The sequence below is a fragment of the Gymnoscopelus microlampas genome (genome assembly GCF_963454915.1).
Source record: "Gymnoscopelus microlampas genome assembly, chromosome: 15".
Taxonomy (NCBI): domain Eukaryota; kingdom Metazoa; phylum Chordata; class Actinopteri; order Myctophiformes; family Myctophidae; genus Gymnoscopelus; species Gymnoscopelus microlampas.
Genome location: NC_139952.1, coordinates 27,988,351 through 28,013,174, shown reverse-complemented (window position 1 = coordinate 28,013,174; position 24,824 = coordinate 27,988,351). Strand labels below are relative to the sequence as shown.

The 24,824-nt window shown below is 42.6% G+C and overlaps 1 protein-coding gene across 2 annotated transcripts in view; it reads left to right on the top strand.

The window, feature by feature from the left end:
• The window catches only part of LOC311061416 (protein 4.1-like), a 69,859-nt gene that overhangs the window by 39,559 nt on the left and 5,476 nt on the right, over positions 1-24,824 (top strand). Inside the window, exons 9-24 of one of the 2 annotated variants that reach the window (XM_084080051.1) lie at positions 51-203; positions 295-392; positions 1,994-2,169; positions 2,268-2,357; positions 3,139-3,279; positions 3,914-4,024; positions 4,372-4,560; positions 5,804-6,313; positions 6,936-7,013; positions 7,277-7,527; positions 8,360-8,434; positions 8,844-8,891; positions 10,782-10,844; positions 13,820-13,990; positions 23,019-23,147; positions 23,483-23,602. In XM_084080051.1, the coding sequence (XP_083936177.1) occupies positions 51-203; positions 295-392; positions 1,994-2,169; positions 2,268-2,357; positions 3,139-3,279; positions 3,914-4,024; positions 4,372-4,560; positions 5,804-6,313; positions 6,936-7,013; positions 7,277-7,527; positions 8,360-8,434; positions 8,844-8,891; positions 10,782-10,844; positions 13,820-13,990; positions 23,019-23,147; positions 23,483-23,602 (2,403 nt within the window). The remainder of the gene's footprint in view (positions 1-50; positions 204-294; positions 393-1,993; positions 2,170-2,267; positions 2,358-3,138; positions 3,280-3,913; positions 4,025-4,371; positions 4,561-5,803; positions 6,314-6,935; positions 7,014-7,276; positions 7,528-8,359; positions 8,435-8,843; positions 8,892-10,781; positions 10,845-13,819; positions 13,991-23,018; positions 23,148-23,482; positions 23,603-24,824) is intronic. The other variant, XM_084080052.1, reaches the window with a different exon arrangement.

Genomic DNA, 24,824 nt, shown 5'->3' with positions numbered 1-24,824 from the left:
CTTCATTGCGCATGGTTAGGGTTAAAATGGTTCCGTCTCCTTGTCCTCAGGATCTTGACGGGGTGGACATCATGCTAGGTGTGTGTTCCAGTGGCCTGATGGTCTACAAAGACAAGCTGAGGATCAACCGGTTCCCCTGGCCCAAAGTACTCAAGGTCTCCTACAAACGCAGCAGCTTCTTCATCAAGATTAGGCCTTCAGAGGTACACAGGCGGTTCAACAAAATACTCATTCATGTGTACAATATGGGATTAATGATCTTATTACTGTAAGTCCTTTTCTCTGTCTGTGTAGCTGGAACAATATGAAAGTGCAATCGGCTTCAAACTACCCAACTACAAGGCATCCAAGAAGCTGTGGAAAGTGTGTGTGGAGCATCACACCTTCTTCAGGTAGGAATGGACAACTCCTTCTGTACTGTCTTCCTGTGATTCCACAACAATAAAATAAATATTACTACACATCGCTTTATTATTGTTATTGTACCCTACTGGCTCACTTGGCAGTGAGGAGCCTCCACCGGGAGGATGTAGCGCCTCCGTTCTACTCCCTGGCTTTCCTCCCCCAAACACAGCTTTGGGGGACACAAACACAAACACAGCTGTTTGTGTAGACGCTCGGCAAGCTGAGTGATCAAATGTTATTGATGAAACTATAGTAAAATGACAATAATACACTCAAGGTTATGCTATACAGTGAAATACTGTCACTAGTGTGCAGATCTACCCGCAACAGTGCTTACAGGAGGGGATGGGAATTGTTTTTTATCAATATAGGTTTTTATACAGACGCTCTGTATATCTGCTCTATACAGATTTAGAGCAGTGAAAATATATGTAAAGCATTACATTTAACTGATAAATTGGACTTTTAAAAACCCACTTCCTGATAACAAAAGCATCAAATGATTCAGCTAAACCTTTCCTTATCTAAGTAGAGCATTTAAAGAAAACAACTTGTTATTATTCTATCTTCCTCACCTGTATTCTTTCAGGTTCCATGTTGTGTCTGCGTTGGTGTAGGTTTACAGCACGCTGCAGGCATGGCAAGTGTAGCAATTGCAATGAAAAGAACAATGCTGTAGGCTTTGGAAAATATGTATTCATCTCGCACAAACATGATATCATGGGAGTAATGAATATACTACCCAATCTCAGCTCATGGTGCTGTGTTACCAGGAAGAAAAAAAAACAGACATATACTGTAGTTTCTGTATGTGTACTGTACAGTATGATTCAGCTGTCTGTGGCTGTTCAGTATGTACAGGACATACTGTTCAGCATGTACTGTACAATATGTACTATATAGTATGAGTCATGTGTATGTATGAGTCATCTGCAATGACTCACACTGTACACTGTATAATTATAATCATGACATTAAACTTCATAAATATTATTGTACCTCTAACTCAATATCTGACTTACAGTATGGTGTGATTTGGCAGTCAGTGCTCAAGATCAAGAAAATGATTGATTAACACATGTTATACCGTACGTAACTTCTGTACTATTCATCGTAGAAGGGTGACACTGATTTCATTTGAAAGGTTGTCTGAAACTATTTCACTTCCCTGCAAGGTTCCTAGATGATGTAAGATATTAACTAGACTGTTGCTGTTCCAATCCTGAGGAAACAGCGTGGGCTCCATATGGAGCGAGCCTTCAAGCTGTATGCTGCTGTGATGTCATCCATTGAGTCCCAGTTATAAAATAAAAGTTTCCAAAAGTCGCTCTCCATTTGAAGAAGACAACATTTTTATGTGAAAGTATAGTGTTGTCAAGTTTAGTTTTGAGTAGAATAACTCAGATAAAGTTATAAGTGAGAGGAACTGGGCTCTCTCAATATGTTGAGATTGAGTCTACTATGTAAATCTATTAATCCACAATAACTATTGTGTGCACTCCTCTACAGTATGCTGCCATTTTGCTTTATGGGGTTATGCTGTCGTGTGAAATTGAAAAACAAAGCGTTCCTTGTGTTCTGTAAACAGGCTGACCTCCACGGAAGTGGCCACCACTCCTAGGAAGTTCCTGGCTCTGGGTTCGAAGTTTCGTTACAGCGGTAGGACCCAGGCTCAGACCCGCCAAGCCAGCTCTATGATCGACAGGCCTGCCCCTATGTTCCAACGCTCGTCCAGCAAGAGGAATTCACAGAGCCTGGATGGAGGTATATTGCTGCGTGTGCGCGGGTGTGTGGATGTGTGTGTGTGTTGCATATGTCAGTGAATGATTCAGGGAAATTTGACTTTTCCCTGTGTATCACAGCCAGAAGTACGTATGAGTTCCAGCCAATTCAGGATGACTGGTTCTATTTGCTGGATTCACGACCGTTTCCACCCACGATGTCACCCTCAGGTAGCTTACACCTATCACCTGCCTACATCCAGAGATTTTCTGATGCCCTTGCTGACAGCCGCTGCAGCGCTGCATTGGAGGTGCTCTGGTTTCACCATGCTCACTCTGCCTCACAGCTTTGTCATCTGGGACACAGGGTTACGTAACCTGTGCCCCCCCTGATAGCATCTGTGTTTCGCTTCTGCTGACAACACGGGGTCAGCCACTCACAGAATACGCTAACCCACACAGAAGCGGCTTGGGAAAACAAAATGTCCCCTGGCAACTAACAAATTAAGCATCTGCCTTCTGCCAGTCTGCTCTCAATGCTTAACCTCAGGTTCGGCTCCCAGAACCCAAACAGGGATTTTTCTTTCTCGGGTCCCTAGGCGCTGCCTCTTGCCTGGTGCCTGATGATGGTAGGAACAGCTCTTTCCCAGCGTCTCATCTGGGACCATTTTTATCTCACTTGAGCTTCCGCCGGTCTTAATGCAGCAACAAATAGCTCATCATCCATGCTGTGCTTGCTGTGCTGATCGCACCACAGCGTTCTGTCGTACACTAACTAGAATTCGCAGAAGCCCCAGATATTCAGTGACGTTAAAAAACGCTTGTTTTTTTCACAGTGACTGCTTTGTTTTTAATGCCCTTCTTTGCCATTACACCTACCGAGGGTAGCACTGCCCTCGTTGTACCTATAGAACTATCTACAGGTACATCTGCTTCTTGTGGAACGTTCTTTTCTCTCTCTGCACTCATATTAAATGCAAAGTCATTTTCTATGCATGCCGCTGTGATTCAGCTCCTGTCTTCCAAGACGTCTCTTCATCCATGAATGTGAAAGAAACATGGAGCGAAGCCTCCTACTCTCTCATCACAACGTACAGCACCTCCGCTACCTATACCTCTGTTTCGACTGACCTACGACCTCCCGCACGTTCAGGTATTGACTCAGTAGTGCCCTCCGGGGAGTAATTATTGCAATTACTCTGATACTGACATACTACTAACTATGAACTTACCCCCAGACCTGCACTATGTCTCAGGAACTTATGATCACCACATTATCACTGAATTCCAGGATGTGCTATTGTGCTTCACCTGAAAGGAGGGGCAGTAATCTACTCAGACATGACCCCATTTGACCTCAGAGCCCGAGAAATACAATGATCAATCACGTAATTCCTTTCCCCCTTTTTCATACTTATATCCAGGTGCTTTTACCTCTTTCCTGGACAGAAATGCTTGTGTATTCTAATGAAATACTGTATAAATGTACATTTCCATCACATTTGAGATTGCTATGGTACACAGCATGTTACCACCTGGTGGCAGTTATGACACAGTGCAAGTATTTCATAACATGGAAGAATGATATACCTCTCTAGATTGACGAATTGTAATCGCCCTATAATGACCATACAGAATTTCCTCTTCCCCACCAGCTTGTCCTGTGAGCATATTTTGTACCGGTAAATTCCAACCAGTCATCTGTAATATAGGCCATTCATTCCCAGTATCTGCTTAGTCATTTATGTTTACAGTACATTTAGTGATTGATATCCCTACTGCATCAGATGTGAAGGCGGTAGTGCAGAGGGAATCCCTGGCAGAGGGGGATGCTTGGTTTGTCCTCCTGGATCGTATCTCACCGCCTGATGTCATCAAAACACTTGTTGTTCCCAAATGTGAGTCAGCGCTCAATTCTGAAATTCACACTCCACCAATACAACACCGTCTGTTATTCTGTTACAACTGCGGCTCCTACAAGGTCACAAAGTACCTGGTACTGTAGAATCCAACTTTAAGGGCAACTTCACTGATTTTTTACCTGAATGCTATCGTTCTATTGTGCGTTCTGCTCATTCAAAGGTACTGGAAAATGTCCTCTCGCTTACATACTGTAAAACGACACGTTTAGCCTTTAACACCCAAATAATGTCCCCCTAACTGTAATAATATCATATTTTGTGATTTTGTGATTAATTCATTTATAACACATTTTTTATGACGTGTGAAATCCATCTTGTCTCAGCCTCTTCTTCATCGTCAACTCCACGCCGTGGCTTTCCCAAACTTGTAGTGATAAAAAGAGAGATACCACCGCTAGTGATATCAGCAGAGCGATGTCCGGCTAAGCAGAGGAGAAAAGTACCAGACACTGATGACTGGTTTGAGCTGTTCAAGCCCACATTGCTGACCCGTCCCATCCAGGACTCCAGAGGTAGACCATATTCACCATGTTTCTGGAGGAATATCTTCTCTCAGAACATTTTCAAATGAATCTGCAGTAATAAGTTTGCCTTCTTACATTCACTGATGCTAAGAGCTGTGGGGAGAGTCTGAAGACTAGTGAAGGCTCCCTTTGTTATAAAAGTAACTGTGTTTTCACAGTCAATGATGGATAGTTGCAGCCGGGGACTTCTCCTACTAGAGCGTCTGCGAAAATATATTCCTTCAAAGTGAAAAATTGTTTCAGGGCCCTAATGTTTGCAGAAACACTGAGCACCAAAACACACCACACGCCTGCGCTACTGTATGCAAGATCATGAATCATGTACTCTGTAATCTGTTGTTTACTGGCAGTATCATCAATGCTTTGTTGACAGAAGGCAGTCAAACAGATGCTCTTTCTGATTTATAACTGAGAGGTGCTTTCTGCTCTCTCCTCATCCATTTACATGACAGCTAACCTGCTTTAATGTGCAACTTTGAAAGAAGTTGCACCTGGATCCTATCATTCTGTTTTAAGGAGTATGTGGAAATCTGACATACCACTTTTCTGTGCACTCAGTAGCTGCTGGAAATGGAATGAAATGTCAGCTTAAGAATTGTCAAAAATTGCCCTTTTGTGTGGTTCCAAACAGTTCCCGTAACTCAAGGTGTCTTTGCCAATTTGATGACACACTCGTATTGTTTACATGCTTTCTGCTAAGCTCGGTTGAGTTGTCAGTGTTCAAGATGATTCCTGGCCTCATCAGTTCGATAGATCAGACAGGCTCTTTGTCCAGCCACTTTCCACTGGAAGGCCACTGATTAAGAGCTGTTGAAGGCTGTGGACGTAGAGATCAGGGGGAAATAGTTTTTTGTTGTTTGCTCGCGTCTGTTTGTCACCTGTAGGTGCAGCTCAATAGCTCGACCAAGTTAGATGCTTCTTTCAAATGAAATTACAAATCCACAGCCTAAACTGCAGCGCTGCCAATACTGTGCTCCCCCACTATTCACACCTCAATTATCCTCGAGATTAAAGCCTCACCATTGATACCTGAAGAATGTGTTTGTGTATTGAAGTGAATGAAACTCCAGTATTTTGCTGAGCAGAATGACAGTAGAGCCTTACAAGACAAATTGCGGCTATAAAGTGTTTTTATATAAAATGAAATCTTGGGCTGCTCTGAGTCATAAATCCTTTACTTTATTGCTCTCTCTCACCTGGTGGGTTTCTTCTCTCTTCTCTCTCAAACAAGCTCCCACCTTTCCCCGCCAGCAAGTTCCGGTGCCAAAGACTGCACCAGGTAATGTTAGGCGGGTGGCACAGAGGAGGAAGCCGCAGACTTCAGTGGCGGACGATGCTAGAACATCGTCCGCCACTGAAGTGCCAGAGAGCGTAGAGGCCAGGACTCAGTCTGCAGAGCCAGTTGAAGCCATGCTACTACAGACCCTGGCGGAGCTGAGGCTGATGGAGCAGAGCGTGGCCTACCTGCAGCGGGAATGGCAGGCGTCTGCTCGCATCTTGGCGGAGAAGCAGAGGGAGGCCGAGTTGGCGGGTGTTGACGCCCAGAGGCTGGCCCTTCTGCAGGAGGAGGTACTCTGGCTGCAGCGGCAGGTGGAGCAAGAGGGCACTCGGGCCAGAAGAAGGACTCTGGCGCTAAGCCAAAGGATGAGGCTGCTTCAACCTTACAGCCAGAGGGGTGATGACTCCTGGTCTATTTTGTTGGATCGAATCCCACCCCGATCGCTCACTCCACCCACCCCAGGTACCAAATAGAGAAGCCAGCTCTTGCCAACAAGGCATTACACTGACAAGCGAACCCTCTGCTTACTGACCCAGGAGCCCACCGTGGCATTTTCTAAAAGATGGCGGTGGCGATTAACGGTAGCTTCAACAGCGCTTTTGCTCTAGTCTCTTCAATGGAAATGTTAGATCCAGGTATTTGGCCTTACTTTAGCTGCTGAGGTGCGTTGTTACAACTTCAGCAGGGAGTCTGCCTTTTGTGCTTCCCACGGGAAACAATCAGTGGTGTCTTACACCTTCTGTTGCTCTTGCTTTTCCAATGGGGAGTATTGTCAGCGGCTTCAATAACCCGGTGCTACTATGAAGAATAATGATTCTAACTTTTCACAAGTTGTAACTTCCTTCATGCCGCAGCAGCAATTGGAGTGACATACTCCAATATATATTCTTGGCGTCAGCTGCTTCCAGTGGGTATTGCTGTCGTAGCGAAGCAAGTCACAGTTATTCATCTGTCCATTATTATCGATTACAACCATTCTCGCCTTTGCAGTTTACAGGAGCGAGTGGAGACTGTACTGTACTGTACTGCTCTCCTCTGCTAACAAACACCATGTATCTGTCTGATAACCTTTCACTTCCTTTAGTGTCAGACAAGGATGATTGGTTTAATTTGATGGACCGCTCACCGCCACCAGAGACTATTACCTCCTCCAAATCTACAGGTAAAGACAGGGTGCAGAAACAAGGAAAGTCAGAGAGCGAGAGGTGACGACTGAAAAAAAGAGTGTGTGTGTGTGTGTGTGTGTGTGTGTGTGTGTGTGTGTGTGTGTGTGTGTGTGTGTGTGTGTGTGTGTGTGTGTGTGTGTGTGTGTGTGTGTGTGTGTAATGGATGTCATGGATTCTCATCTTGTGCTTTATTGACCTAATTATAACTAATGTATATTTCATAACATCTAAAATGTGGACATCCTGTCTCTTCTTGCAGCCATGGCGTCTACTCCAGACAAGAACATGCGTCCAGTCAGCGCTCCCATCATGTCCCCAGTGTCTCCGGGGGAGGCCGTCCCTTCACCCCTGCCCTCTGCTCTGTCTCACACCGAACGCCAGGAAGCGTCCACGCCAAAAGGACGGCCATCACGCTCGGCGGAGAGGAAAGGTTCGGCAAGGGTGGACGGCCGTCCGGTCGAGTCCACCAAAACCCACAGCCCCAGACCAGAGTCCACTCCGGACATCAAGGTACTGTAGACCGCAAATTCAGTGTTCTTGAACTGAATATATTCCTAGCAGTCTTGTTATTCTCTGTTTATCACTAAATATCTCTTTACTCAATTGTGCTGACCAGGTGCACACTATACAATAACACTGCCCCTCTAGGCACCCCAGATCATTGTTCAAGATCTGTGTTAGAGTGGCTCATATAAGTGTGTCTTTGCTCGCATAGTTTGAGAGGATCATTCCAGTCTGTGACGTCTGGATCATTTTCAAACATGCTTGATATTTTCGTCTTGGTTTTTACAGTGTAGCATCGGTATATGGTAACGCGCAACCCTACATCGTTGCTTTGTCTTTTAAGGGTTCGCATCGTTGGGCTATTTTTATTTATTTAACCAGGTTAGTCTCAGATTGAGATTAGAAACATCTCTTTTGCAAGAGATCTGGTAAAAAAAAAGGAGCACAAAATTACAGACATGGACAATTTGTACATAATCTGTACATAATAGAGGCTGCCATGAACATTAAAATAAATCAAAATGAAAAATATTTTAAAAGATCTATGGGTAAAAACATTGACAGACCTGCAATTCATTGTTCTCCATGATTTTAGCGCAAAACATTATTTTGTCATTAAATGAGACAAGCTCCGCAGTTTCATGACATTTTGAAGTTCATTCCAGGCCAGAGGGGCAGAAAACTGAAAGGATTTTTGTATTTATTGTACCAAATTCAGTATGAACCTTAGACACTTTAGTGCCACTTATAGTGTGCTCCTGGCATTAGGGATTGATTTATACAGTAGTTTATAGTTTGTAGTAGGCCAGTATCTTGAGCTGTATCTGTGCTACTGCAGTCACTGGCCAGAAGAGAGCGAAGGCACTCCCCCTCTGTGACAACCACCAACGGGGAGAGGGAGAAAAAGAGCCAGGTTTGTGATCGCGGCTCCACGCCTTAGCGCATGACGATTAACACGCATGCACGAAAATTATTTATTCTTTATACGAGTAATTTGTGGCCGTATTTCTGGTATGTGCTTTGATTTAGAGTTAACCACTTTTTCCCTGATGTCCCTATTTTGGGCACGCCATTATAGGTGATAAAGTTATGTTTCAATTCTTTTTTCTTTTTTTTTAGAATTCTAACACTCATAATCCGACACATTTTGATCTTGTACATCAGCAATTTTGGCAATTGAATTTGTTTTTTGAAAGTATAAAATAGGGCTTAAGTGGTTAATGGTATGGCTGTGGGTTGGATTAAAACAAAATAAAATAAAAAAGTGTAAGGCACCCAAATGTCAACACAATGATTCTTTCTTTCCTCCTGTGGGGGAGCAGCACTCGCCCAGAGACAGAAGCAATGCGGAGATGGTGCGAGTCAGGAAGGTTAGAAAGTGTTCCGTCCTTCCTCCCGCATGAGGATCCAGTCACCTTCCTCATTCTCGCATTACTGGCATATCAGTGGATTGTTACATTTTCATGCGAGCTTTTTCCTTCCTTACCAACTGTACAAACCAAGCAGCTCCCTCCGTTTGTTCACCTGCTGTGCGTTTTGTTTGTTTTCCCACTGTTTGTGTGCCCTGCAAGGTCTTGTATAGCTTCCCAAGGGATATACAAGGGAATCACACAAATCACTTGACCAAATTATTCCCTGAACAGTTATGGTTCTGAAAACCATATCATATTTATTGTGTTCTGTTATTTAAGCTACATCTCTTATTAAAAGAACTGAAGAGAGGATGGTGTACTGTGTATATATACAGTATATAGTCTTTCATTACCAGTTTTTCTTTATTTTACTTTAAATGCAACAACACTACAGCTTTGAAAATAAAATACCTGACAGATGTCAGCTTAAAAGAAGAGAAGTGATATAAAGGAGTCAAATGTCCTTTCATGTATAATACATATTATGTAATATATATAATATTAGTATAGCATATATGTAATATGTATATAAAATAATGCAATATACTGTATCAACATTCTTGTTATGGTTATAAAAAGCCCTGGTTTCTGGTGATTTAGGTCAAACAAACCATCCAGACGAGGCAGTGAAAGCCAGCGTTAAGCACCTGGTTTTGTACCGTGCACTGCACAGCAGCACCCAACCTCTCCCAGATGTGCACCACCACTGTTTTAGATGCTTTTCCTTCTACACTGTCAAATCCTAAGTGTTACGTTAACTCTGCGAGTGCACAGAGTTAACGTAACATTTGTGCACTCTCAGAGTAACAAATGGATAAATGAACACTGATGATTTTAATGAGTACCATCACCTGAGGCCTGCCAAGGCAAATTTATGCTTCATCACAAAGCCATTTCCACACAGTGTCACTTGATTGACACGTGGTGCGTTTTCAACTCGAACAATTGTCGCTATGCCACTTTTTTCAGGTGAAAAAGGTCCTTTTGCACACCTACTGGGACAGGTGCGTAGGAGCAGGCAACCAGTGCATGAGACAGGAAAAAGTGGAGATCCCGCACACTGTCTTCACTTACAGCAAAAAAAGTATTTTATTAGGCTACAACGTCAGGTATCACACAAGATACCTGATGAAGGTCAGTTGGACATAACCTTTTTCAGGTGAAAATGCGTCACATATGCTGAGCCAAAAGTGGCGAGGTATAAATCCACCTGTAAAGGCATCTCATTGCAGAGCACTGTCCTATGGTTTCAGTTTAAATATGTCAGCTGTTCTTCCCTGAATTGAACATAATGCACACCGCCCCTGCCCCGCTCTCTTGTGTTGTTGCTACTGTACAAGTCCCATATATACAGTCTTATCTATTTTTAAGGGAAAACGTTGCTGATTTTCAACCGAAATCCCAATGTGAGGCGAACAATAGTATAATGTGGAAAAAATACCCTATGTTTTCTATTTATTTCCTCGAGAAATGTCAAATGCTATGTCAAGAGTTGTTTCACATTGATCTTACGGAATATATGCCCAATGTAGTGAATCGTTTGACGTCATTTTGCAATGTCAACAGAGAAATTAAGAGAAGACGGAGGTTATTCCTTGCAACATTATATTACTGGTGATCTCCTTTACTGTACATCAGAACAACGGGATTTAGGTTGAAAATTGGCAACATTTTCCTTTAATTTGTCATTCATTGCAACTACTCCCATGGTCAGTAATGCACGCTGGATGCACAATTGCACGTGCAAGTCAAACAGTTAGACAAAAACAGTTTTTTTTGTATTATTTCTTATTTTTTACATCTGAGACCAACCAACTGTTCCCTTTTTCCCTCCCCCGTTTCCCACAGAAAAGAGCTAAGAAACTCGAGGGTGAAACTATATATATCAGACATAGCAATTTAATGTTGGAGGTTTGTATTCAATCCTGGAAATGTCCTCTTGCTTTTTGACTGTTTCCCGCTGCATGTTTCTTTGTCTGCATGGTGTTTTTATTTCTAATTTGTTCTTTCTCTGACGCCTTCTTTATCTTTTGTTCTCTTCAGCCAATTTATTTTCTTCTAAACCCTAAAGCCTTGTCATGCACTATTATCCTGCATAATTTGAATGCAAGTAGACTAATTACTTCTTCTTTCTGTGTTAGTTTCATTTGTCATTTCGCTCATATATATGTATACCATATATATATGATTGGGAGTGGTCACTTTGTCCATATGATTTAGTTTATACAGCTACTGCCTCAAGCTTATTCTTTGAAAGGAAGTCAAAAACACCTCAAATTGTTGGCCATAATATTATTCATGTTTTGACCTGCTTTCACAGATATATTACACTGCTGTTTCTTGCTATGCAGTACAATTTCAAAATAATGGAGAAAAAAAAAACATTAGTGCTGAAACGATTAATCAAGTTGATCGACCAAAGATATGGATCATATTTTGTATAATTGATTAATTGGCTGTCATTCATCAAGTATAAACACTAAACATTTGATACAGCAGTTACAGCTTCACAAACGCTAACATTTGCTTGCTTTTCTATGTTTCATATATTTCTAAAAAAATTATACTTTGCTGCTGGTCAGACTAAGTAGCCACTTAAAGACATGCCCTGGTAACTTGTGATGGGCATTTGCCATGAGTTTTTACATTTTATAGATTGAACGATTATCGTAAATAAGCAATATATTAATTGATAATGAAATGTATTGTTAATTGCCGCCCTAATATGTACAGTGTAACAACAGAAAGTGTTTTGGCATCAGGGCTGTTGTGTATACAGGTTCAGTTCACCAGTCAAAAATGCATAGATGAGTCTTTCCTTCCCAGTCATGTATGAATTAGTAATGTGATTGTAACTACACTACAGTAGTCTTCATCCTCACTTTGTGGCCATACACTACTGTACTAATATCGTGGTAACTGGCGTGGCGTTCCCTGATTTCCCATTGGCTAACTGTGTGTTAGGACTGGGCGATATGACTTCGAATCAATATCACGATTATTATTATTTTTTGCCTCGATTAGGATTAATGAACGATTGTTAAAAATAATAGAGAAAATAGCCGAACTACAAGCTCACAACACGGCGCATCGCAAGGCGTTGTGAGCTTGAAGATCAGATATTTTCACAATTCTTACCCACCACCATAATACAGCGAAGTACTGTACAACAGTAATACAGGTCTTTCAGACTACCGTAAATGATTTAGTCCATTATAAAAAACAAATTTCATGTTGATATGTTGTATAACAAATGTAAATAAGTTATCAAAAAAAAACTTGCTTCTTGATTAATCGATTAACCTACATAAGCAAGATTAAGTCGGTTAGAGGTTCTTTTTCGGTTTTGATATGTTTTCGGTTAATTGCCCAGCCCTACTGTGTGTCTCTGTGTGACTAATGAGCGTGTTGGGCTTCATATATACCTTGTCTAATGACCCTTTCGCTCTACAAAAAATGCCGTATTTTCAAAGGATTTTTGTTAAGTGAAAGGGTTGTGCAAAACGAAGTGGAAAAATAGTCTTTTCTCTCCCTCGTGTTCCTGTTCCAGTATTTAAATGTGTGACATTTCATCTCTGTTGTGTTTCATTCTGTGCCTGATCGCTGCTTGCTGGCTTGAATAGCTATTGGAGAAAGCTGGCAAGGAGTGAGATGATGATGATGATGATGATGATGATGATGATGGTGTGTGTGTGTGTGTGTGTGTGTGTGTGTGTGTGTGTGTGTGTGTGTGTGTGTGTGTGTGTGTGTGTGTGTGTGTGTGTGTGTGTGTGTGTGAGATGATGATGATGGGGGTTGTGTGTGTGTGTGTGTGTGTGTGTGTGTGTGTGTGTGTGTGTCTGAGTGCGAGCGTGTGCACGTCTGAGTGTGTGTGTGTGCAAACGTGTGGGTTGTGTTGTGAGTCCTCTTAACACCCATTCATCTGAATGCCAACAAACTCCCTGGGAAAAGGTCATGTGGTCTATCAAATTAACCCACATTTAGCTTCACAACAGTGTAATTATTTATTGTCTTACACAGCTACAATTGCCTAAATTGATTATAATTAGTACAAAACAATTAGTTAAAGTTAGAGTTTTGGAACTCCATAAAAAGTCTGTCAAGTTCAAAGTAAAGACTTTACGAGCCAAATTAAGGACTTTATGAGCAGATGTCTCCAGCGAGGATGGGGATTTATAGAACAGAATTAAATGTAATCTCAAGATACCATGGGACCATTTCTCCTGTCACACAGATGTTCTTCAGACAAGCAAGACACCTCGTCTCTAGATGCTTTATTTCCTGTTGCCAAAAAACCCATACAGAGCAAGCCAAAACACCCACTCTGAGATTATTTAATACGGTGTGACTTTTCCAATCACACAAATTCATATTGGATTTCGATAAGCTAAGGTTTGCTTTGCTGGGGGGGTATAGCACAGATATGGATAAACACAGACTGTTAATGTCTGCTCATCTGAGAACCAGAACAGTTGATATCCGTGTCTTGTTTGCCAGTGGAATCATTTGTGTGGTTTGACCTAAGGGAGTGACATTGGACTTGTCCGAGCCAACAGTGTCTGTTTTGAATACTGAAGGTGAATGTTCCCTGTCACATTTTAAGAAGTCTGGCGTCTGGCATGACCTTTCCTATCTGCTGCCTCTGACAGTTTCCTGTGTGGCCTATGCCCTCCTTTGCCACCCAATGCACTCATCTTTACTTTACTGTTCTCTTCTTGTCTCTGCACAATGTTTTTCCTTCATCCGTCCTCCTTTGTTTGACACAATTCCTTCTTTCTTTTCTTCTTTCACTAATTTTCTCTCCTCTCTCTAGCATGATTTCTCTTCCCTCCCTGTTTGGTAATTTAGGTCTCTCTGTGTGTGTCTCTCTCTTGCGGCTATCTCAGGATGTGGATAAGACTCAGACTGAGATTATGCGCCACCACACCAGCATCAGCGAGCTGAAGAGGAGTTTCATGGAGTCTGTACCGGAGCCAAGGCCCAGTGAGTGGGACAAGCGTCTGTCAACCAACTCGCCCTTCCGCACAGCGAGCATCAATGGCCAGCTGCCGCCAGGGGTGAGTCTGCTGCCTGTGTGTACAGTACCTTGAACCATCAGGGTTCATGCAAGAACAAATTCTGCTGACAATTACAAATGACTGTTTAGGCATTTAGTTCTGATCCAGAGCAACTCACAGAAGTGCACCCTGTCAAACAACAGGGCAAACGGCCATGGCATTAAAGTTCTGGTAGACCAAAAAAATGCAATGAAGAGATAAGTAAATAATAAGGTCATGTTATATCAAGCTCGTCCATCATTTCTACGCTGTCTGCCGCAGGGCTTTTCAAACTTTTTCATGTCACAAACCCCCATGGACCCCCATTTCAAATGACACTGTACTAGATATGAAAAGATGTTTATATTTACATTAAAGGTAGGGTAAGTGATATTTTTTGGTAATTTTTTTTTTTTTTTAAAGGTTAAAGTACTATATTCTGATAGTAATCATTGCTACAGAGCGTTTGTTCCGTCACAGGGGTCTCTCCAGCTCTTTAGTAAACAGAATATAGTACATTTTCAGGTAGGTGACAAAATGTAAGCCAATCAGGAGAGAGCTCTGAAAATGCATTTTCTGTTTAACTCTCTCAGTGCCACGCCCCAAGATATCCCGAGTTTTTCCCGAGTACCCTCCCTGCCAGAACGAGAAATCCTGAGTTTTAACTTTTTACTGTGGTCGCGCTATTCTGTTTATTTTTCATGATCACTTTCGCTTCCTGACTCCTTCAGACTCATTGGGTTCTGGTTTCATGACGCAGATTCCGTTTCCGGTTCTCATTTTTTTTCCGCAGTCATTTTCGGCCAGAATAGGGAAAGTCACGGTTTTTCACACGGTAGAAAAAACGAACGGAGAGGTCTACATCTATTCTCTCTTGTCTGGGTGACGATCAGTCATCGGGGTCGTGTATCACATCGTATTTTAACCCGATCAGATATTGTCGAAGACGTCACATCCGGTCTATGACTTATACAGTGTTTGGCCTGTGTGGGGGGGGTCGAACGAGTCAGCGAGGCAATCAATGTGGCGATTTGCTGCTCTCTACTGTTAGAACTGTTGTATATGTTTAAAACTGCAGAAGACAAGCTATTTGAAAATTAAATTACAAAATAGCAACAAAAAAAAACGAAAATTGCTGGCACTGGGGGAGTACTTTATGAAAATACTCTGGCACTGAGAGAGTTAATAAAGAGCTGGAGAGACATGGGAGACTCCTTTTACTGAACAAACACTCTATAGCAATGAGTACTATCAGAATATAGAGCTATTTAACACTTATTTTAACCAAAGTAAATCACTTACCCTTTTTCATTTTCATTTTAATTTTAACATATTTTTTATTGAAGGATTGTCACAGCTGACAGAGTAGGATACAGTAGTAGTGGTGGAAAAAAAGAAACCCTTCTAGTCTTCTGAAAATACAAGCACACCGGACATACACAATCCCCTCCCCAAAAGTGTACATTTGACAGTAATTAAAAAGAGACAATGGAGAAGGGCAGAAAGTGGAAAAAGAACCCAGAAAAAAATGTCACAATGGTACTCATACATTAAAAAAGATACATGAATAAATATATTCTGCATATTAATAGTCACTGGCACTGTACATGCTTTGTGTTGTAATCATTTCAAGTGAATTATAGTGAAATTATATTACTTCTCATTTGGTTGGGGACCCACTGGAACCTGCTCAATGGCCGCTGGGGGTCCTCGGGCCCCACTTTTGAAAGTGGGGGCCGAGTGAGATTTTACGGAAGCTATTGAGTCCTCATTTCTATATCTTCCACTAGATGGTGCTATTGTCCTTTTTTCCATGACATTTAATGCTGCTGTAGTGATATTCTAATTGTAGCCACTGTGGGAATTTACAAGTATCTTTACTACAGTAGATTGTGAAATGAGTTTCTCTAGGTCATAAAATAAACGTTTTCCTCTGAATGTGATGCTGTCATGATACATTGCAAAGCTAGCCACACCGGGAGACAATCTATCCGACTGTGTCAGCTTATGCTCACATGTGCGTGCGTGCGTGCGTGTATGTGTGTGTGCGTGCAGGTGAAGATATCCAGTGTTGCACCTGCGTACGTAGTCGGTGGCGTTTCCGAGGTAACGGTGCTTTTGGGTTTGATGCTTAGTATCGGCGGCTGCAGAACGGCCTACAACACATTGTGTTTCTTTATGAACTCTATAAAGAACAGACTGTTAGTGTGAATGGCAGCTGGATGCTATGGCCCGAGAAAGACTACTGGATTGCGCTCGCCCGGCCCGCAACTTTATACCCCCCCCCCTCCATTCCCCCATCTTAACCTTACAAGCCACTCCCCATTTCCCATTGAAACCCCACCTCCTTGAATGACGGCTGCCAGCTTTGTCTTTCTGCTTGATCTGCCAATCAATCGCATGGCTGGTGTTTCTATCCGTTACCGAATCGATCGCATGACTCTTGCAGTGAACGTGTCTGAAATAAGAATGATGAGAGAAAAGAAAGAAAGAAGAAAATAAAAACAACCAAAGCAGAAATAAATGCATTAGCAAAAGAAAAGAAACAGCAACTGACCCCTCCCTCCTCCTCATCGTCTTCATCTCCTTGTCTTACCCCCCCCCCTTCTGTATCTGCCCCCGTCCATCGCCTCCCACCTGTATCTGCCCCTCACTTATGTCTTGTGTCTTATGTCTGCTTCCCCTATCTCTCTTCTCCCCCCACACCTCCCTCTCTCTCTCTCTCTCTCTCTCTCTCTCTCTCTCTCTCTCTCTCTCTCTCTCTCTCTCTCTCTCTCTCTCACAATCTCTCTCTCTCTCTCTCTCTCCCTCTCTCTCTCTCTCTCTCTCTCTCTCACAATCTCTCTCTCTCACAATCTCTCACTCTCTATCTTTCTTTTCATCCCATCTCCAATCCTTCTCTCCTTGTCCTCTCAAGTCCTGTCCCGGTTCTCCACTGAGATCCCTCTCCTCTGCATCTCCTTCTCCACCTCCCCCTCTCTTCCCTCCTTCTCCCCGCGTGGAGACGGATGCTGAGCCTCAGACCTCCGGCCAGGCAGTGCTCTCCTCCTCCCTGCGCCCACGACCCTCGTCTGCTCACAGCATCAGGGCGCAGTTCCTGTCCCAGACCTGAGCCACTCGGAGTGGCCCGGGTATCCTGCCAAGCCCCCCGTTCACCCAAAGGGCACCGCACAATAACCACATCATCTTTTTAATGACAACCAATGGGCCACTTTTTTCTTAACGTTACAGCCTCTAGAGCACAATTACAGTCTCTGATAGTCTACTGCTGATGTCCAAGAATTATAATGAGTATTTGATGGGGAGAGAAAAAAAGGACATCTTTGTGTCATCGCCAAAACTGTTTTAAAAATATCTTTATCAAAACAGTCAGAACAGAACAGAACAGTCTGACCTTGCATAGACTTTACAAGAAAAAAAAGAGCATATTATGGCATCTCCTCCAGGCGTATCATCGGAAATGACAAGCCAATTACAAGACTAATGGTATGGCCTGCAGCAGTGATGATGACACATTGTGGTCTTGCCAGCCCGTACCAGGGCCTGTTTCTATGGTGTCACCTCCATCCCTCTGTTGGCATTTAGAAGACGTTGTTGCACTGCCAAAATGGTTTGCACTAGCTAGCGTTTCAGCTGCCAGAGAATGCCTTTCCAATCCCCACCCGCCATAGAGCAGAGCCCCATAAAAACTCAGCGCTCCCCTTCTCTTCCTGCCTCCCCCCCAACCACCACCACCTAAGGTTCGGCCTGGTTAGACCACCTACAGTAAAACGCCCTCACTGCCCCCCCTTACCCATGTTCCCCCCCTTCCCTTAGCCACAGCGGCTGCACTGTCACCTTGGAGTTTTCTCTAGACATTCATCACTGTCACACTTCTATTGGATTAACTCAGATGGCATGAAGTCTTCGTCCGATCTTCCTCCTTTACCTGACGAACACCTGGAGAGCCCTGGCATTACTACTGACCCCCCGCCCCCCTTCCATTCCATCGCTGACCCGCCTGTCCCTCCATTTGCCCTCCCTTCTGCCAACCCCCCCCCCCAACCCTCCCCCTCTTCTTCCTCTCTGTTGGCCATTCCCCCACTCGTCTGTTCATTGTCTCTCTGTCTCTCTTGGTCTCCTGCTGCTGAGCACAGCGAGGGAAAAAGCGTCCTCTATTTGCACACAAGGTAAGAGTATGGTGCGGTGCCTCCGCTCCGGGAGGGCCGCCTCTCCGTAGCCACGACTACCTACTGGAGGAAGAGGAGGAGGAGGAAGAGAGTGATGAGTATGATGAGATGGATTTTGAGGAGGAGGTTGAGGGGAAGCAAGCCTGTAGTCACACTGTGAGGGTGTCTGTTGATCTGTCGGAGGAAGACAAGAATCCGCTTCATCCATGTGATCTGGCCCCAACCAAGCTCCAACAGACTCGTATGTCATTCTTCCTGTCAAGCCTGCTGGTGATGGCGCTGACTCTTCTGTGGCTAGTTTTCATTTAGAAGTGCAAGGACGACAACAACAAAAACAGCTTGATTTCAGAACTTCTTCTACACAGCAAAATCCTGAGTGTTATAATTGTACTAGTTAAATTAGAGTCCAATTAACACTCAGGATTTTGGGTTAAATTCTGCGACGCATCCATGGCCCGCTACACACTACAAAAAAATGCTGTTTCACCCTCTACCTCTCTTTCTATCGGTACTACAGTAGCTTCCCTCCAGCTTTTACCCAGTAACCCACCCCACCAAGCCTCCCACACCCACACTGTCCTTAGGACTTCGGCAGTGTTGTATTTCTTTCAGAAACCGTCGTGAATTGTGCTCCATGGACAAACATGTATGCCATCATATGAAGAACTAACGTTTACATCAGTATCCCATAGGGAAAAGCCAATGCGTGTTATGAACAACTGCTTGAATATTTACTGTTATTATTGTTTTATATTTTCTCTCATTGAGGACTCATCTGTTGATGCTCCCCCCCACCTCGAGTATAATTCCAGTGTACCGTTCTGTTGGGTGGCAAGAGATGTAATGTATCACAAGCGTTTATGGTTAATTGGTCACCTAATCATTCAAGAAATGTTAAAGAAATGGGTTTGCAACAGAGCTGTGTGCTGTTGGGTGACGTGCTTGCAGCACTATGCCTGTGTTGTTCAAGGCCTCAACATGGAGGACAATCAGTGAGGAATCACAAGAACCTTAGCATATCTATTCTAGGGGTGAACAATCCGCGAAAATAGCCAATCCACAAGCTCACAATGCGCCACAAAGCGACGTGTTGTGAGCTTGTAAATCGGCTATTGCCGCCGAAGAGATTTGGTATAGAGGAAAAGAAGGAGGGGACCAATTATAGACCCCTGGGGTCAACTAATTGTATACTGTAGGGTTTAAGTGGTTAATGCTATAAGTTATGCTTTATCGCACATTGCTGTTACTTCTCATTTTCATTAAACAAGACAGGGTCTAAACATTCTTTAAGTAAAGTTATGAAGAAAAGAAAAAGTATGGCTTACTGGCCATAGCCTGGAGGGATGGTGGATCTGAGGTTATAAATTCACAAAAATAACCTAGTTGCGTGCACAAGAAATTGGATGCTGATCGGTGTAGTGGATTGCGACATTAGCCATGTCGTAAAATCTTGAAAGTCTTATTTTTCGGGGAGCGATACAGACGTGCGATGAAGTATAATTTAGGCTTCAGCATTAGCATCACCTTCTGCTCATGTAACTTCAATGGCCTTAAATTTATACTTTTGTCCTTCTCAAGACTGCAGTCGTTTAACTTAAATAACCACTAGTTACCAAAACAACAAAAGATGAGAGAATAGAAGGATACTGGTCGCTACGCGTTGCACAACTTGTTCATGACACTGTATGCTATTTACTTTGCTTGCTTCAAATTAGATGTGTGTATATTAGTACCAATCACTGCCGTCGTCACTTAACCAGAGAGAAGATCTTAGCATTTTAAATACCTTGTCTAGATCCATCACCTGAAGGGTTACGTCAAAATAACTCTTTTGGATGGTTCACATACTTAGAATATTGAATTTCTTAATGATGGTGGCACTGATGATGCACCAAGCACAGTCCTCCAACAGAAAACTGATAGGTTGGTTCAAAACACCCTGTCCTTTAAAAAGAAATCACAAGGCCAGAGCCTCTGAGTTCCACTGTTTGTTGGTAGGTTTTACTGCACATTTGAAGTTCTTAACTCTAAACCCACTCAGAACAGAACCTCCCCAAACAAGGTGTTGACCTTACAGTGTATTCATGCTGATATAGACCAGCTGGAGTGTTGAAACTAAGCTTATACCATTATATATGGTACAAAACTTAACTACTGTATTATACTTGGGAAGTGATATTTGTATTTAGTTGTATTTACATGCAGTAGATTGCATTTGCCTATGGCCAATGACATGCGGTTAAGATCTGTTCTTCCTGCAACTGGTCACACTAGTTCTCTGAGGCCCAAAAGGCTCATGCCGTACTAGTCACTCTTTATGCTCTTTATGCTCTTCTGGCCCTCTCTGTCTTCAAGGTTTGCACTCAGAATATTCTAACTATCCCAGGTTTGATGCCTTTGAAATTATATTTGTACCATTCAAGTGGCTTTACTGAACCTTCTCCGTCCCTACAGCACAGTGACATTAATAACAACTTGTACCTAATATGATATATCATGTATACAGACTCTATTCACGTTTAAGCTTCAAAATGTGCACTGAACAATTCCTTTTCTTAATTCTACAGGTCTGTCAGGTTAGACAGTGCTCTGAGCCTTTATAATATTGACAGGGAACACTGAGCCCAAATGCTCATTTTAGGACACGATCTGAATGGGTCTGCTATAACTCTGGGAAAGTATAATGTTTACCCTTTGAAACAGTGACAGGCGTGGACTCGTTGAATGAAGCTAAAATGTGTCTTTACTGCATCATAACAGCGGGCTTTAATTGACCATGAAAGACTGTGCATGCAAGTCTATGTACTCAGTGCATTGGTGCGTGTGCGTGTGATCTGTTTTGTGTGCACTTTCACGACTTAACAATGATGTGGTGTCAATGGATTTTCGGAGAAACCGGGGACCTGTAAGCCTGTTACTTTCACTGTGATAATGTCTATAGGAAACCTGCCCTGATCAAGTTCTCTTGTCTTCTGGTGGATTCCATTGTTGTTCTCATTTAGGCTATTAATTCCTTTTCACTATGTTTCATATATTCTTTTTACTTGCAGTGAGACTTTGAGTATTCATTTGAACCTAGGTGTAAATTGTGACATGAGTAGTGTATAAATAAATGCATCAAATTTGTGTGCATGTGTATTTCGATTTTGTGAGATGTGCTCATTAAAACAGAACAGAACAGCTTAATGCTGTTATAAACTTCCTTCTCGCCTTCCATGGCTTTGATCAGTTTTTAGCCCCTCTAGCGTGTCCGTCTAAAATCGATTGGGCAGATTGCCATTGCTGAGCGTGTTCAAGCTGCCCGGAGGATGAACCATAACCATTTGAGTGAACCCATGACCTTTCCACCAGCGCATCCCTTAGGCCAAACATTGTCTACTTAAATGCGTTATTTTTAGCTCCACTAGTGAGGGCGTGGGGTTCTATGGATGCCAATGTTGGTCAGTTCAAACCACTTTGATCTGGTTGGGTGTAAGAAGCAGCACGGCCTCTAGGGGGCGCTAGCAGGGCTTGTAGATTCTTTCTTGTTCAGACCCCCTCGCCATAAAACTCACCATATTTGATTAAATTCCATGTTAAAGTCACTCCATTGCAACATGCACAGCATCTGTGGAAGAGCCTCTTGTGTCTGAGGGATTAGGACAAAGTGAAGTTATTTTTTTAAAGTGACATCTCCAAATTTAGCAGACAGTTTGATCAATGCAAGAGGTTCCGTGGGATTTGGTGGTAAGGTACAGTATATTATCAGTCACACTTTAACCTTGTGGCGGGGATGAGTTTGTGCAGAATGACTGCAAATATCTCAAAAGACTCTGAACTCCCAGCTGAGGTATAAAATCCTTTTAAGGTGAGGATGAAATTCAACCCACATGTCAAAAGTTACCATTACATTGAATCATTCTATGAATGTGTGTTATGGAGGAGAAAGACTTATGGTTCTTCTCCCTTCTCTGTTTGGGATTCAACAGATCTTTATCTTTTGAAATATGAAGTGAGTTCTAGCTCCTATCTTTATTTTGCCATGCTAGTTTAGTCTTTTACTCCACATAAAACTTGTATGCTTCCCTTAATGGAAGATGACCTTGATGTCGAAAATCCCTAATCCATCTTTCTCTGTATTAGAAAAAATATGTTGACGATCTATACTATCAAATCTAAATCTCTTTATGGCATAGAAGTTGAAGATGAAAGATGAACAAGGCAAAATGAAAGCACTTTCTCAAAGTAGTGATCTGCATAATCTGCATATCTAAGAAGTGGTGTGTGGGTAATTGGCGAGCTAGCCTGGGGCTTCATTGACTACTCATTCCCACAGGAGGGTTCTCATTATGGAAGTTACATGCTGGCCCTCAGGGGAGACTCCTCTTGATTTACTGTAATTATTGATCATACCATCACAGTTGAACTTTGTTTCCCTTAACTTAATTGTTGCTTCATTACTCAGAATATTCAAAAGTTGTTATTATATAACATTTTTATTCCAATCATAGATTGCCAAATAATGCATGCATGGTGTGGATTCAGTTCAGACTGAACATGAGTTCAGAACATTATGAGTAGAACATGCGGTTCTACTCATAAATCATTATTTTGAGTTTGAATACATGTTTCAAGTGATTGCAGCAGTTACAGTAAGTGTGCATCTTTGTCTCTAGACGGCTGGTTTAGATTTAATTGGATCACCAGCAGCATGCTGGTGGGACGAAAATGAAACCACAGCCGCAACATTGGGGCGAGATGATTGGCAGAATATAATCATTGTGTCATAATGCGGTTCCTTCAAATAGACCCTTAGTAGAGTTTATAGTTTGACTGATAGCTTAGAGGTCAGAACAGATTACCTTTGTTACTGACTGCATGTCTGATCCCTTTCCTCGCAGTCTCCCCTGATGAAAACCCAGACAATCACCATCTCTGACATTACCAACTCCCTGCGAGGAACCGTGGCCAACAAAGAAGTCCCAATTGTGCACACGGAGACCAAGACCATCATGTACGAGTCGGCGCAGGTGAGTGGATTTCTGGGAACCGCATTGCCTAAACAGTGATTCTCAAGTGGTTCATGTTAAGGACCCCCAAAAGAATATGTATTTGTCCGCCATCTGAAAATATTTTGTGCCAGATAAATCCCATAGCCGATGTATGTAGGATTAAAGTGGTTTAACTTATTTTGTTGCTATATTAACACATTTTGCTGGGGACCCCCTGGAACCACCTTAAGGACCCCTGAGGGTCCCCCAGACCCCACTTTGAGAACCACTGGCCTAAAACAATACCCACGCTTATTTGACATTTTCAACCGACACTGTGAGCCAGTGACAGGTTCTCGTCTAACACTGCAAAGGTTTCTGTGCCGCAGCAGGTGGACTCCCTGGGCGAACGGGACTCGGGAGGAGTGCTGCTGAGTGCCCAGACCATCACCTCAGAGACAGTCAGTACCACCACCACCACCCAGATCACCAAGGTCCGTCCATCAGCCCCTCTGCCCACTCGCTGCTCCCACAGCAACGATCAATAGAAATCAATGAGAGGAAATGACTTGTCATGCTGCACTGCATGCTGTATTACTGTACTGTGTATCAATCATGTCCCATTGATGACCGGCAAGTTTTAAAGCAACAACCCGGAACATTTTTAGTGAATAAAACATTTGGTAAGACTGCATATGAAGGTCGGGTCTATGATACATTATAAGCGCATTTATCATGCATTATAATGTGCTTATAAGGCATTATAACACTTGTTATAAATGTTTATAATGTATATGCATAACAACCTCTAACAAGGTTTATGAAGTATTAGAAGTGCTGGTCATAAGTTCAGCTGAACAGCACTTTATAATTACCATAACTTTGTCTGTTATAAAGTGTCTTTATTATAATTTGTTATGCATAATAATAAACATTAACTAGAAAATGTGCTCCTCGGAGCACAAGTCTCTGCCAGCAGACCCGTGCTATTTTAACCAAAGGAAATCACTTACCCTATCTTTAACCATAGTTTTCTAGAAATGTTCTGTGATGGATGATGGATGAAATGGATGGATACTCTGTCTATAGGCCATGGCCCATGATGACCCATATCCTATAGCCATAGATTAGAACATCTAAGGATTAGAACATGTTAGCTTGGCTAACATGTTCAATCAGCCAAGCTAACATGTCCAATGTTAGCTTGGCTGATGGCACTGATGTCACTTCAAAACATGTAAACAAGGTTTTGAAGTGACACACCTATTTATAGGCCTCTATTTCGTCATGCGTCTCGCTAGCCAATCAAAGCACACCCTTTCAACATATTGTCACGTGTCACGTGAAGCTTGACCAATGTTAGCTTGGTGGACACACTGAAGGACGAGAACGAAAACATAGTCTCCTGGCGGAGACAATTAATGAGTGTTATGATGCCTTACAAGTGCATTATTATGCATTATAAATGTGATTATAATACATTATAGACCCGACCTTTGGTAGAAACACTTAAACTACTGGCACTACACTTCAGCTCAAAACGCAATATCTCGTGTCTTATCTCAGCAGTAGAACTTCCAGCCCTCGTGTGGGAGACCAGGGTTTGAATTCTGGCTAGGACATATGGATTGCAGCTTTAAATAATTTGAAGATGGTTTGTTGAGCGTTTAGTTGCTTTAATTGCCTGACTGGAAGTAATTCCACCGTAATGTTTAG